Source organism: Arvicanthis niloticus, chromosome 4 (genome assembly GCF_011762505.2).
Source record: "Arvicanthis niloticus isolate mArvNil1 chromosome 4, mArvNil1.pat.X, whole genome shotgun sequence".
NCBI lineage: Eukaryota > Metazoa > Chordata > Mammalia > Rodentia > Muridae > Arvicanthis > Arvicanthis niloticus.
In genome coordinates this window covers 56299596-56314932 of record NC_047661.1, presented here as the reverse complement: position 1 = coordinate 56314932, position 15337 = coordinate 56299596, and the positions used below count along the sequence as shown (strand labels likewise).

The 15337-nt window shown below is 39.6% G+C and overlaps 1 protein-coding gene across 2 annotated transcripts in view; it reads left to right on the top strand.

The window, feature by feature from the left end:
- Golim4 (golgi integral membrane protein 4) overlaps positions 1 to 8748 on the top strand; it is an 80321-nt gene extending 71573 nt beyond the window's left edge. For both annotated transcript variants that reach the window (XM_034500091.3, XM_034500090.3), the window contains 2 exons: positions 6604 to 6672; positions 7025 to 8748. In XM_034500091.3, coding sequence (XP_034355982.1) covers positions 6604 to 6672; positions 7025 to 7171 — 216 coding nt within the window. In that variant the 3' untranslated portion in view covers positions 7172 to 8748. The remainder of the gene's footprint in view (positions 1 to 6603; positions 6673 to 7024) is intronic.
- Positions 8749 to 15337: the final 6589 nt, after the last annotated feature.

Here is a 15337-nt window from a genome sequence, read left to right as displayed (position 1 = left end):
CTCTGGCTTCAACTGCTTCTGCTGACCTGCATGAGCTCAGGAACAAACCCAACTGTGCTGCACTGTACTGACTCCCAACTGACTTAACTCCAGATACACTTGAAATCTCTCTCCCAGCATTGCTCTTAAATACCATTTTTCCTGACAGTTGGGTGCATTCTCTATCTGACTCTTTCTCTGTTTTGTCTCTCTGACCCTCAGTTAGGCATCACTTTCCAACATGGCTGCATCTTTTTATAAACTCATTTTACCTTAAGGATGTATGCTAGGGGTGACAATTTAATCTAATCGTCTGGTATATCTGTATTCCAGCCAGAAGAATTAAAGATGGTGTGGCATGTCTACATTCCAGCCAGATCACACAAACCTAGGTCTTTGGTTGTGATTCCTTGCCAGAGTAGCTGTGTTGCTGACTCAGTTTCCTCTATACCCCAAGGAGTGAACTGTAATCCCTCTAACTCACTGCAAATATTTCTAGAGATCAGTCTTTCATTCTGACCTCGTTCCTCATATGAATGCAACATCTTAATTGACCTTAATAATGAGAGTCACCTGGCAAGTGAGAGGCCTTGAGTTCAGTCCCCAGCACACCTTCTCCACCAAAAGAAAAAAAAAAAAAAAAAAAAAAAAAGGACAGGTAAAATATGGAAAGGACCGGGATTCATTTGAACAAAATACATTTAGATCTAAATTTTAACATTCAATTTTAATTGTCTTTCCATTGTAAACTTTTGGCATATTATCACTAATGAATCTTATACTGAACCTATCGCAGTATCTCATTCTGGTGATTAGAGAGCTGGTAAGTTCAGTGTGTGAGAGCAGGTGTCTCTTGAGTGAACTCCTATAACTGGGCATGTCTTTGTTAGCATTTTATTTCTGTGAAGAGACTCAATGACCACAGCAACTCTTACAGAGGAAAACATTTAACTGGGGCTGGTTTATGGTTCTGAAGTTTAATCCATTATTCAGAGCAAGAAGCATAGCAGCATGCAGGCAGACGTAGTGCTAGAGAGGCAGCAGAGTTCTACATCTGGATCTGAAGGCAACAGGAAGAGAGAGTGAGCCACTAGGTCTGGTTTGAGCTTCTGTAGCCTCAAAGCCTACATATGGCTAGGAACAGTCTTCCTCCAATAATGCCACACTTACTCCAGAATGGCTACATGTCTTCATCCTTTTATATAGTGCCACTCCCTATTAGCCTATAGTGGCCATTTTTATTCAAACTACCACAGGGAGTGTGGTTGAGATCAGGTCAAAACCCCACATTTACTCTCTTTGTAGATAAGTCAGTATTTCCCAAGTTAAAGCCCTGAGAGCCACTTCATAATCAGTATCTTGCAAACACACAGCCTTCTCCCTGAAGGAAAGGGTAGATAGGAAAGTACACATACGACCACCGAAAGCCAGGCCCCCATGAAGAGAGCAAGTGCTCTGCTCCAGCACTCTCAGCTGCCTTCCCGGGTCTCTGCCTCATTCTTCCTGCCTCTGTCAGCTTTTTAGAGCCAGTGCTAAAACTTGTGCTTTTTCCAAGAAAAGAGAAAAGCACGCCACTGTTTATGACCGCAGTCCTAGTCTATGAAACAGGCTTGAGCTTAGCATTCTGTCACATTTCCCCTCCTGCTGTTTGTCTTCATGAAGACCCAGAAATTGTCTTTTCAGAAAGAGTATTGAGAAAGGAGCAGCCTTGAATATTAAGACATTTGCTAGAGAGATCGATTCATCAGGACTGTTCCTGTAACAGGGTGTCTAGACTAATAGTCCTTTGTTTCTTTATGTCCAATGGGGAGGGGATGTCAGCCTTGAGGGATTAAGAGAGAAAGGGTTCACCTTGACTTCCTTTTAAAAATTCAGAAGGGTAAACATAAAAGTTTAATCAGTATTTGCTGAATCCTTCTCAGCTCTGTGGTATGATCAGTTAAGGTAAAGGAGAGCGATCCCGAGATAGGAGAGACAGGGATGGAGGGACAAGAAATACAAGCAAGAGCATGCAACCAGGCAGAGGCTTATGCTGTTCCACTGCATCCTTCTCCCAGAGGGCATCCTTCCCCTCCCTTGTGCTCAATATTTCTCTCCTTGGGCTTGTCTGGATTATAGCGCTGGCTTGTTGCACAAAGTCCTATGCCCTTCCTTGAAATCTTATAGAAGGTCATTGTCTATACTTTCTAAATCCCCGTTGCATTAACTCTGGATTAACACACCACACACACACCGTTTCCTGAAATTCTCCATAAAGCTTTTCTTTCCCTTAAGTAGCTCTCTGTCCACTGAGCATCGCTTGCTGTTTTGAATCTGCTAGTCCTTTCCAGTGTTACCAGACTTCTATATAAGAAGAAGAGTAGATGTCACATTTCTTTCAAGCATTAGTAAACAGAGATGAGGTACTGAGCAGCCTACAGCAAGAGATTCGTTTAGTTCAAAAGCATGGATCCATTGTTTTAGTGTATGTGGTTGGGCAGCATTGGGGACTACAAAAGCAGTGAAATTCTGAAGTGGCTTCATCCCCATCTTCTATTCTTATTCTGGGTGTTCCAGCTGCTCTATAGCTGCTGGGCTATAGACTTAAAACAACCCTCAGTTTCCTTCCCTCCAAGACAACACTCAGTTGTATTGGTATTAGTATTTAGTTCTTGAGAATTGTATCCTATCTGCCTTACATCTGTCAGAGCTGCAATCATCAGACTTCCTGGCTTGAGAATGGGAAGCAAAGGAAGGGAGAGGAGAAAGAGTGGGAGGACAGGGGGAGAGAGCTTGTATGTGCATGTGTTTGAGTGAGTATGTGTGTTTGTGTGTGGGGGGTGTGTGTACATGTGTATATTCTGATGAGTGAGAACACGTATGTGATACAGGTACACATTTACATGTATTCCCATGAGTGTGGTGGCCAGGGGCCAGTTTTGCATGTCATCCCTCTCTCTCCGGGGACAACCACCTTTGTTTTCAAAAATAAGGTCTGCCATTTGGCCTGGCATTCATTAAGTAGGCATGTTGTCTATCCAGAAAGCCCCAGGCTTCTGTGATTATGTGCATGCCACCAGGGAGGCTTTTTTTACATAGGCTCTGAAGATTGGCTTGTGCTCCAGTTGCTTATTCAGCAAACACTTCACTGACTATGCTACCCGCCCCCCAGCTTTTCACTAACATTTTTATCCCAGCCATGTTATCTTTCTAAGACACAAAAATGATGAGCCCTCCTTGTTTATTTCCTTACTGTTTTTAGGGTAAAAAATACTTACTTTAATATTTCTCTCATATTGTTAGCATTCTAGATGTTTTATCTACTTTTGAGTGAAGAGACATTATTACATAACAATAAGTGTTAGGTATTTTAAAGTATTTAAATGTTGAAAATAGTTTAAATGACTTCATGAACAATTTGCATACTTTCCTAACTCTAGTACAACAAAAGAAGCAGATTAATAAGAGTATTCTCAGAGAGAAGTAAAAGGCTACTGGCACACCTTCTGTAGCCAGAGGAGAACACACATGACACCCAATGTGTTCTAGTCACATGACCAACATGTCAAGAATCTTTTCCAGGGCTAAGGGTGTGGCTCGGTTGGTAGAGCTCTTGGCCAGCAAATAGGAAGCTTATAGTTCTCTCCCAAGCAACATGTAAGCTAGGTGTGGTGATGCACACTTATAGACCCAGCACTTTGGGAATAGAGGCAGGAGAATCAGAAGTTCAAGATTGTTCTTAGCCACACAGTGAATTTCAACCCATCCAGGGATATGAAGCCCTGCTAGGAAGGAACAAGGGGAGAAGGGAGAAGGGAGAAGGAAGGGCAGCTTTGAAATGGGCACAGCTCTTAGACCTTGAGGGTCAGCCATTGCTAAAGGCCTTTGACTGTCACATTCCACAACCTCTGGATCCTTCCATGCTTAGCTTCTGAAGGTGATGCCTCCTGGTTCCTAGCTAGGTCACAGATTCTCTCATATGATGTAAAACTTTACTACCTATGATAGCACAAGATGGTGAGCCAACACTAAATTCAGACACAAGGTTATTTTCTCCAACTTCAAAAGCACTGATTTCAGGACTACAAATGAAAAGTAGTGGCACTGGGATGTGTTCAGTGGAGCTTGGTGCCGGCTTTAGTGGGATATTAAGGCAGGCTGTTATGGAAGATGTAAATAGTCTAAGGTGAACTTTTGGCCTGTGGCTATCAGCTTAAGAATATTATATAGCTCAGAAACACAATATCATCTGTTCTTATTTAGTAATGTAATTAAGATGAGCTTGTGTTGCTTTTGCCTCAAACGTGATGAATACATTACTGTTATATGTGTAAGAGTCTATTGTCTTTATGGCTAGAATATTATGGAATATCATTTTTTGATTCCATAAATGAAAGACCCATTTAAATCATCAGTGCCCAACTATAATTAAAATGACAACTGGGACATAAGCTAAAATTTCCACAATAGATCCAATGAGTAGAGAAAGGGAAAAACATTCTTAGGAAGGTTGTTATCTCCCGAGCCAGACATGTTTAACTAGCATCCATTGTACTCCCGGAATAGTGTCCTGTCTCAGCTCTGACCAAGAATCACCATGAGAAGGTTATGAAAAATACAAATACATAAACCAAAGCTTCCCTGGTGGAAATTATCTTTCAAGTGTCCTAGAAATTAGGGCCCTTTTACCAAGTGGATAATGGTGTTTTGGGAATCTCTGTTTAGATAGCTAGTCCTAGGGAAAGCAGTGGGGGATAGACTTTGCAGTGTGACCTCTTGAACTCTTGAACATGTGTGAGTAGTTCTGCCCATTTGCTAAACATTTTCTCACCAAATGGCTTAATAGGATCCACAACTCTCAGACAACTCCTCCCCCAACACATACATAAACACCAAGGGCCATGGACCTTCTATTCAACACTTTTATTTTATGCATAAGAAATTTGAGTTTCAGAGAGGTCAGTTACATTTTTTTCAGAATCACATAATTTATAGTTTATTCTTGAGCTTTACTTACATCTTACCCAGGCCTGGCATTAGGTTTACATTGTTAAGTTTTTTAAGAATTGAAAAGTGTAGCGTTAATGTGGGAGAGTTCTTGGTGGAAATTAATATGGAAAAATGATAGAAACAGAAACTTACCATGTTGTATCCCTTAAATATAACAATTGACTTAAGACACAGTCATAACTGGGATGTGATAGAGTGACATCTTTAATCCCAGCTCTCAGTTGGCAGAGGTAGGTAAATCTCTGTGAGTTTGAGGCCAGACTTTTCTACTGAGCAAGTTCCAGGGTAGTCAGGGCTATAGAGACAGACTCAGTCTTGATAAAAAACAAAATCAAACAAATGAACAAACAAGACATAGTCATTATAAATTATGTCACTACATGAAGAGAAGTGGGGGACCCTTCCCATGGAGTGATGGGCCTGACCATCTGCAGTCATTGACTAAGGACAGCCTTGCTGTGTCATCATGGCAAACCTGTCCAGGGGGTATGCGGACAAGATGGAAACAGGCCAGTGGCCTGCCTTTCTATACGCTCACTTTCAACTTCCACTCACCTTGACTACTCTTTTCATGTCCTCCTATTTCTTCAGTTCTGTAGTTCCCAGAACAACTCAGCTGGACATCTGCTACAAATATGTACCAGGGTTAGGTCCCGCCCCTGCATGTTCTTTGGTTGATGGTTTAGTCTCTGTGAGCCCCCATGGGCCTAAGTTAGTTGACTCTATAAGGGCTTCTTGTGGTGTCCCTGATCCCTCTTCCACAAGTCTCCTCAAGCTCCTCTGGGTTTCTTCTGCTCTTTCAGATGTTCTGAGTTTAGGTCCTAGCAACCACATGCTGACTCACAACCATCTATAATGGAATCTGGTGCCCTCTTCTGGCCTGAAGCCGTACATGCAGGCATAACACCGAATACAGGGTTGCATAAAACTGAATACAGTGTTCTGACCATGTCTACAGAGCCTAAGATGGACCGTTTTGTCTTTATAGGACTTCCATCCTATCTGACACATAGATTTCTGGACCTCTCCCATTTGGAAGAGGCACGACAACAGGTTTTAAAGAGAGCTGCATCTCTGTCTTCTGACTTTGTAGAATTAATTCATATCCAAACAAATAAGAAATTCAAATCCAGGTGTCTTTCCTTGAGAATCATATTGATGGTAACAATTTTCTTATTGTTTGACAGTTTCATATATTTGTATAATGAATTCTAATCACTTTCCTCCCCACTACCCTTCCCCATCCTTATCCCTCCTTCAACTTCCTTTCCTTCTGGGATACTTCTTTCAACACGTTTTCTTCCCACTGTCATGTCTTCCTTTTGAGTGTGGCCCTCTGAGTGTAATTAGAGTTTCCTGCCCAAGCATGTGTGGGAGGTCATTTACCAGAGCCAAGGCATCTTGTCAGTGGCTGCGTCACTGAAGAAAATGACACCTGTTCCTTCCACAGCCAGGAACTGCCAATAATTTCTACAGAGGCATATAAGTCAAAATTTTGATCATCATTTTTCAACTTTAATTTTAGTTCCCCTTTGTAAAGATGTGCGATTCTGGATTAATATTGCAGAAATCAGAGTATTTTGTGACAAGTATTTAAGTGGAAAAGCAGCGCTCAGTCTTTGTGGTCTGTTTTAGGTTCAGGAAGATCTGACTGAAGAGAAAAAAAGAGAATTGGAGCATAATGAAGAGACCTATGGTGAAAATGTATGTGTATTTCCTTGCACATGTGCATGAGTATGTAATTGTACTAGCTCTATATATGTGTGTGCATGTGATACATGTGTGTGTGTGTTTGTATGTCTGTGTGTATTATATATATCAGTGTGTGTGTTTGCCTATACTGATCTGGAATGTCGCATTTACACATATAAATCACACACACGCACACAGACAGAGACCAGCAATATATTCCCTGCACCTCTCAGGCAATGCCGAAGTGAGATAACTTTTGTTCACATCTTTCATTCTTCCAAAATGAATGACGTTGCATCCTTTGATGAAAGAGATGATCAATTACGAACTCTACTTAGTCTTTTGTTTTTCTTTTATCTTTTAGCCTGATGATAAGAATAATGATGGTGACGATCAAGGAGTTCACAACGGGGCGCATCCCAAAGGAAGACAGGAGCAGTATGAGGAGGAGGAAGATGAGGAAGACGGGGCCGCTGTTGCTGAGAAATCACATCGTAGAGCTGAAATGTAACTGGACCCAGTTTCTAGACTGTGTTCGGCCAACAGTTTTTTTTTTTCTTTTCAAGCTGCTCTAAAACAGATCCCGCCTACTGAATTCTAGAGTATTTAATTACATACAAGAGTAAGGGTTTAGACTTTTTTAACTTTTTTATTAGAAATGCTATACATTTATATGAATATATTTTGATACCTTAGGTGAGAACTTCTTTTATAGTCAAGTTAAACATGGACAAGAAGAAAATCAGTAAGACTTGCCTTCAGGTGTGAATCTCATTTCTCAGCGATGGTAGGATGATGTGCTTGGCTTTTGTGCATGTCTCCATTTTGTTTCCTGGCTTCCAGCTGGTCTACTGTTTATCTCAGATAAAATGCAGGATATAGAAGAAAAGGTGTACTGAAAACACTGTGCAAATGGCAAGGGAATGGCTGGAGGACTAGGCTGGTGGCCTGGTGGCTGTTCTTGCAGATTCTTATGTACAACTCTGAAAAGATGTCACTACTGCAGAGTGTTGGCAAATGAGGTCCGTCTGCACAGTTACCATGCAATTAGAAAGCTTGTGTGTGTGTGTGTGTGTGTGTGTGTGTGTGTGTTAGAGCAAAGACATTGTTTTTCAAACTTTCAGGCCAGTTAGAAGAATACCTAGCAATGCTTAAAAATCACAGCTCTCTTGCTTGAGAGGAGTCAAGTATGAATGTTGAATAGTATTAATACCCCTATGGAAGTATCTTAGACTCAGTTCTGTCAGAGAAGCCAAAGGAGCTGACACACTTAGAAAACAATGTAGGATGTGTGATGATGCTTCCTGGGTGAACTCCCAGTCTCCATCACTTCTTCTCTAAAGTCTCTCAGTTACATGCTCATTAGTATCCACTTTCTACAGCATATGTTTCTCTCAAGCTCTGTGCCTTGGTATATAACCGTTCGGTTCACAATTATGGATAGGGAAGCATGCAAAGCTACAGTTTAATGGGATTATTTTTCAGAATATATGGTAAAATATCTATAGCACTATGGTAGGCACTTCACCCTTAGCGGCTTGACTATTTACCCAGAATTGACCTGCCTTTGCCTATGTACGAGGCATTCTAATGACTAAAAAAAAAAAAAAAAATACAGCCTTTAAAAGAAAACTCAAACTGGAAATTTTTTTCTGGAAATGAGCACATATTTTAGTTTAGATCACAGATAGTGTCAAACACATTGAACTGGGCCACAGTTAATCTGTATGTGGTACTTTCAAAATAATAAAAGCAAATTTCATTTTCTGTTATTATCATATGAGGTAGTTTTAGTTTTTAATAACCACACTCATGTATGGTTTTGATTTTCTCATCTGAGCAATTATGTATTTATGCATAGAAATGTTCTGTTTAAAGTTAGTTTGGATTTCCAGTAACCATAAATCAAATCTCATCTTTATGTATAAAAACTCCATATGTAATGTAAAATGTATTATATTGTACATAATACTCAGAATACAATTATTTTGGTAAATTAGTTTGTATTTTTAATGTCCCTTTGCAGTATTTAATTATTTGAAACATATTGAAACTTGGGTAATAATCAATAAAGCTATAAAAAGTTAAGGGTAACTCTTTTAAAGCATATAATTTCTTAGTGGTTTGTTTGTGTTCTATGGTTTTACTTTATAGGACAATATGAATTAATGAATTATTAAATGCCTTCATCAAACTGCTTGATTTTTCTTTTTTTTTTTTTTTTTTTTTCCTGCTTTGACTGGCTCCTGAATTCTCATCCCCGAACCCTTTTCTGAAAAAAAGAAGCTAATAATTTTTATTGTCTATAAGGGGTAGAAGTAAGAAACTGAGCTATAAAAATCTGTAAAAGCGTGTGTGTCATGTCCACAACTCATATGTAAATCTCTCCATGAAAGCAACAATCACAAACCATTCTGGAATATTTCTAACACCTTGTTAAAATAACATTTTAGTGAGAACTAAATCAGACTAAATTTGGTCAGTATTTCCATTAGTGACCAGAATAAATAGAAATGATCACTCATTCATCTTGCCAATTATTCTATAACTTTTGGTTGTCCAAAAGTCAGAGAACTCTAGAGATGATGGAGTTGGTTCCATGCTTGCTTTATACTCACGAGGACTTGAGTTATATACCTAGCACCTATACAAGCGTGTAACCAAGGAGATCCCTGAGGCTTAGTATAGCTAAATCAGTGAGTTCCAAGTTCAGAGTGAGACACTGCCTCAAAAATAAAAAATGGTAAAATAAGATACCTAATGTGGATTTGTGGCCTCCATAGACATAGAAGTCAAAGTATTTCCTGCCTGTGATTTATTAGAAGGAACAGAAAGCACTCAATTTGGCATGCATGCAGTGTAGCACAAAAGAGTACACGTGTGATGATTCATTATTGGCAAGAGTGATCAGACAAGATTTAGCAGTACAGAGTATATCCTTAGCCACAGGCACCAGTGACTTACTCTCACCGAGGAAAATGACTTGTGTGTATTGAATAACATGCAGTCACAGTGTGGGAACTAGGTGACCTGGACCCTCTTCCATTCCACTGCTCCCTTAACACTGGGGTATTTCTCTTAAGGTTGATGGAACTGCCCCTTAAACATCTGGGATTGTTTACCTCTTCTGAGTTTATCATTTTGTGTGTATTTTTGATCACATGATCCATTCATAATATGGCAAGTTGCACAGAAATGGCTTACGTTGCTTCCATTCGGATACCTTCTCACAGCTGTTCTGTTTATTCCTTGATTCCTTCATATGTATTTCCTGGCTGGCTGTTCTCTCAGTGTAGTTGTTTGAACAGGTTTGGCCCCATAGATGCATGTGTTTGAATGCATGGCCCACAGGTAATGACAGAATTAGGAACTGTGCCCTTGTTAGAATAGGTGTGGCCTTGTTGCAGGAAATGTTTCACTGTGGTAGTGGGCTTTGAGGACTCCTAGGGCTCAAGCTCTACCCAGTGTGCTCCTCCTAGCTGTCTGCAGAACAGGATGCCCTCCGATGAAGACGTAGAACTGTCAGTTCCTTCTCCAGCACTGTGTCTGCCTGCAGGCTGTCATGCTTCCAGCCATTATGATAATGGACTGAACCTTAGAAACTGTAAGCCAGCCTCAATGAAATTACATCCTTTGTAAGAGTTGCCTTGATTATGGACTCTCTTCAAAGCGATGGAAACATTAACTAAGATAGTCAGTCAATGAGATAGCTTCTTATACCTTCCCTTTATTTTATTTTATTTTATTTTATTTTATTTTAATTTTCTTTGTTTTTAATTTTATTGGATATTTTATTTATTTACAATACAGATGTCATCCCTTTTCCCCATTTCCCCTCCCTAGAACCCCTTATCCCAACCCCCTCCTCCTTTATGCATTTATATCATTTTGATTACATGCAATGTATTATGGTCAGTTCTAGGATGAAGGCGTAGCAATACAATAGGTGCAAATAGTCAAGGAACAATCGATACAATAAACACAAATAGTCAAAGAAAAAGCAAGGCGTTAAACCCAATTACATGAACACCTCCCCTTTAAATAATAGTTCTTTTCATGTTTTATGACAGATACTTTGTCTCTGTTTGACCCTCCTCCCAGGCCTCATTCATTTGATCAGCCTAATTTTTTATGTCCTCTTATACTACCTTCAAAGTCATAATTCTTTAAACTACATTTCCTTGTACCTTATAAAACCTTTTTAAATAGATAAAAGCTCTGTGTAAATTGTGTCTCCTTACACCAAATTTTGCCAGATAGACAAATGAAGTCCATCCTTAATTCTATCTTCCCATCCCACAGGCTCCTACCAGCATAACTTCCATTTGCCCACTCTCCTGGTCCAGGCCTCACTGATCAATATTTACCTGCTCCTTTCTTCTCTACCTTGTTCCTAATCTCTCAAGCCTGAGCAAGTAGAGTTTTAAAGATAAGCTTAACACCACTCCATTGTGCAATTATTGAAGAAATTGCCATTGCATGTGAGAAAAATCCCAAACTTTCAAACATAGTCTACTCAATTCTTCATGAGATAGCCACATCTGAATTCTTCAGCCGGCTACCTTACTTTTAATGAATTATAATAGTATGATTTGTCTAAGTCAAACACATCTTCTTCAGATGTTCTAGATAACAGGCGCTGGCCTTGTTCTCTGTATTGGAAATTGACCAGCAGAGCTGATGATGCTACCCCATCTATTTGCAAAAAGCACATGATCCAGGCACACCAGATACCTGACTCAATACTTATCAATTTGATTTCCTCTCTAGGATATTGCTTTTTGAAGATAATTTTAAGATGGAATCCCTGAAGAACTTGTAACAGTGTTTATTGGCCAGTATATTTTCAAGGATATTAGTAGAACTAGTAGCAGCTTTCAAAGCTAGAGATATATAACTCCAGGCCATGGGGGCCAGGGGTTGCCTTTTGGTTTTCCTTCAAGCCAAGATTTGGACAAGTTTCCTAGATGAACCCTTATAAAATGAGAGTTTCCTAATATAGAGGATCATATATTGTGTCAGGAGTTTAAAACGGTGCAACACATACTTAACCCCATGACACATGGAAGGAAAGGGGACTGGTGTGATGGGGAAGCCAATGCAGCCTTTGCCAAAGCTGTACAGATTTTTTTCTTTTGCTGGATGATTGTTTTGGGTCTCACCATAGCTACCAGTTTCTTTGGGAACTGATTTTTAAGTTGGCATATACTTAGTGAGGAGTTGTGATGCACAGAGACCTGCATTGAGGAGTCATTGCCACCCAGTGAGAGCTGCTAAGTACAACACAATGAAGGACAAGCATGTCTGCATTCTCATAAACTTTATGTAAACAGAAAGCAAGGTGCATCTGGCCTGCCAACTATACAATGCTGCTGATCTATGTGGCCCAAATACTCTGGTGAAAATATTATTTCAGTAGGAAAGAAGATTTGGGGATCTTCAGGTATGGGGTCAAAGGTATTTCTATTCCTTGGTTATTATCGCTTTGACTTTTTATTTGGCAAACACCCAAATGTCTCTGGACTGCTACATCTATACACCATTTTAACTAATTGGAAACAAAATATATTTGTCCTCTACCATCTTGGCTGACCTTGTTCTCCCCATTCTCTGTATGGTACTAATGGAGCTTGAAATTAAATGTCATTTCTGTTTATCTGTTAATGCATTTCTGTTTTTCTATTAACACATATACAGCATTGCCCCAAAAGTACATGTCTTCTAAAGAACTGGTTCATTGGAGAACATAGGCTTGAGTAAAATCAGTTGATGTCTTTTGACTTGGTATGTCTTTTCCTCTCTGAAGACTTAAAGTATGTGTACCAATGACACTGGCTATAATGTGTAACAATTATACTGTTCACTCATTATAGCCTTAGAGTTTTGGCTTTTGTGGATATTTGACTTTTGTTAAGTTCATGTACTCTACACGAGTTAGTGATTAAAATTTTATTGAATTATTTATTTTAATTTTGAGACATAGTCTTGTTAAATTACCCAGGTTGGGTTTGAAGTTCAGATTCTCCTAGCTTTACTCCTCCATCATTGTGTGAGTGTTTGCATATGGCCATGTGTAGCTCCAGATCAGTAGAGGGAGTCATAAAAACATGGGTAAATGTGCACGTGAAGTTCAGAAGACAACCTCAGGTGTCAATTCTTGTGAGTTCTCTACCTTGCTTTTAAAATAAAAAGTTTCTTTTATTCATTTTCATGGGCTTGGAATGTGCCAAGTAAGTTAGGTTGGCTGCACACTGAGCCCCACAGACATGCCTGTGTTCACCTCTTTAACACTGAGATTATATGTGAGTACCACTCTCCCTGACATTTTTTAAAATTTGGGACCTAAGAATCAAATTCAGGTGCTTAGACCTGTAAAGCATGCACATTACCAACTAAGATATCCCTTTTGCCCTCCCTTAGGCATTCCAATAAATGTTGTCAAAATATCTCTTACACCCCTCAACCCTAGCCAATTACTTTCTGAAGTGGCTTCAAAATCTGATGAGGAAATCTGGAGTCTAGCTTTCCTTCTCTTGGGTGTGCAAAAGATTGGCTTACTGACATAAGAAACATAAAATTTAATAATGGTAACCATATGGGACTCAGGGTCAAATTATAAAAGGTAATGTATCCTCCTTGTTCTGACCTTTGGGTCACTCACTATGAACATCCCACTCACCACATCCTGGGGCTATTGAGCCAGCCTTTGAAGGAGGCTGTGAACATCCACACAGAATGGAACGGTTGTTTCCTAACAATGGCAATACTAGAGAATTTGGATGGAGTGAAATTTCAAAATCCCGTCAAACCTTCAGATGAATCAATTTGGTTATGATAAGAAACTTAGTAGAACAACCTTAAAAAAATCACTGTGCCTTCGCTAGATTTTACAGAATTGGGTACACAGCAGTAGCTAAGACACCTATCTTCAGAGCAATTTATAAATCAAAAGTGAGCTGGGTAGTGGTGACTGTGGTGTACAGACAGCTACACTACCAGGGACTGTCTAGCCAGGTGTCGCGATAGTGTGGAAGCTGGAGTTCATCCCAATGAACTGAACAAGCTTAAGTCAATCCACTTGTTGAAAACTATTAGATGATTTTTAATAGATATTGATAGCCCCTTGGTAATATTTTTGTTTCATTCTTGACTTCCTGTGTTATTTTGTTCAGAAATTTCAAGCTCTTTCTCAATATAATTATATTAGATTCCCTGAGAGAAAAGCCTAGACACTAGTATTTACTAAAACAAAACAAAACAGAACAAAACAAACAAAAATCCATCATCCTAATGAATGTCATCATAGGGACACTATGATTCTACATGGATAAAACACACAATGAAGCTTGGTGAGGCTCTCAATTCTGACTATAGAGGTGAAGGTACAAATCCATTCATGTGTTAAATTTCAAAGAATTGCCTCCAACAAAGAAATATAAGATTGCTTTTACTGAATGATAATGTAGCCTATACAATCTTTTTGAAGGACACCAGATGATTAATGTTCAGCCAGGGTGAGTTTCCTGGATCTGTGAGTCCAAGGGATGATGAACCATCTCCGGTGTAAGCATTCAGTACTAGAGCACCACCTTTGTTAGCATCCCACATTAACAAACTGCATCTATCCACACATACACATCCAAGCCCTCCTGTACAGATGCATCAACACGTTGTCTATGCGGAAGAATTTTAAAGTAAATTACAAACACTGGAAGCTGGAGCTGCAGCTGTCTTTTGTAGATTCACACTGGGAAATTTCAGAATACTGCATCGGGGAGTTGTTTGAGCCAAAAGTCCTACTAGTCTCCAGTCTTAGAGGAAAATCGTGAAACAGAGAGCCTCGTCAGATTATTGAGTTGCCTGAAAACATTGCTTCTGGAGTCCATAAACTGCAGCTCTAAAGAATAACAAAGAATCCCCAAAAGAAGAATCTTTTTGCTGTTTAATTTTATTTCTGACTAGAACTATGGAAAAATATATTTATCCTAAAATATAAAAATATTTAAATATACATTATGTGTGTGTGAAATACAAATTTTAAGAAAGAATACTTTGGGTTTCCATATTTATTTTTTTATAACTCTGTCCTTTAAAAAAAAACAATCCAGCCATTTTTTCCTCTTCTGGTTCTCCTACCCACAGTTCCTCATCCCATTTCTCTTCATTCCTAGCCCACCAGGGTTCCCAGCTCCATGGGTCCTCAAGTCTCTGGAGGATTTGGTGCATCTTCTCCCACTGAGGCTAGACCAGGCAGTCCTCTGCTATATATATGTCAGGGGCCTCAGACCAGCTCCTGTATGATGCCTGGTTGGTGGCTCAGTGTCTGGGAGCTCCCAGGGGTCTGGGTTAGTTGAGACTACTGATCTTCCTATAGGATCACCCTCCTCCTCTGTTTCTTCCATTTTTCCCCTTGTAGGGACCATAAGGGTCCCCTAACTTTAGTCCAATGGTTAGGTCTAAGTATTTGCCTCTGTCTCAGTCAGCTGCTGGTTGGGCCTCTCAGAGGAGAGCCACGCTAGGCTCCTGTCTGTAAGCTCATTATAACATCAGTAATAGTGTCAGGCCTTGGTGGCTACCCATAAGGTAGATCCTCAGTTGGGCTGGTCACTGAAATACCTTTCCTTCATTCTTTTCTCTATTTTTGTTCCTGCAATTCTTTTTAAAAGAAACAATTCTG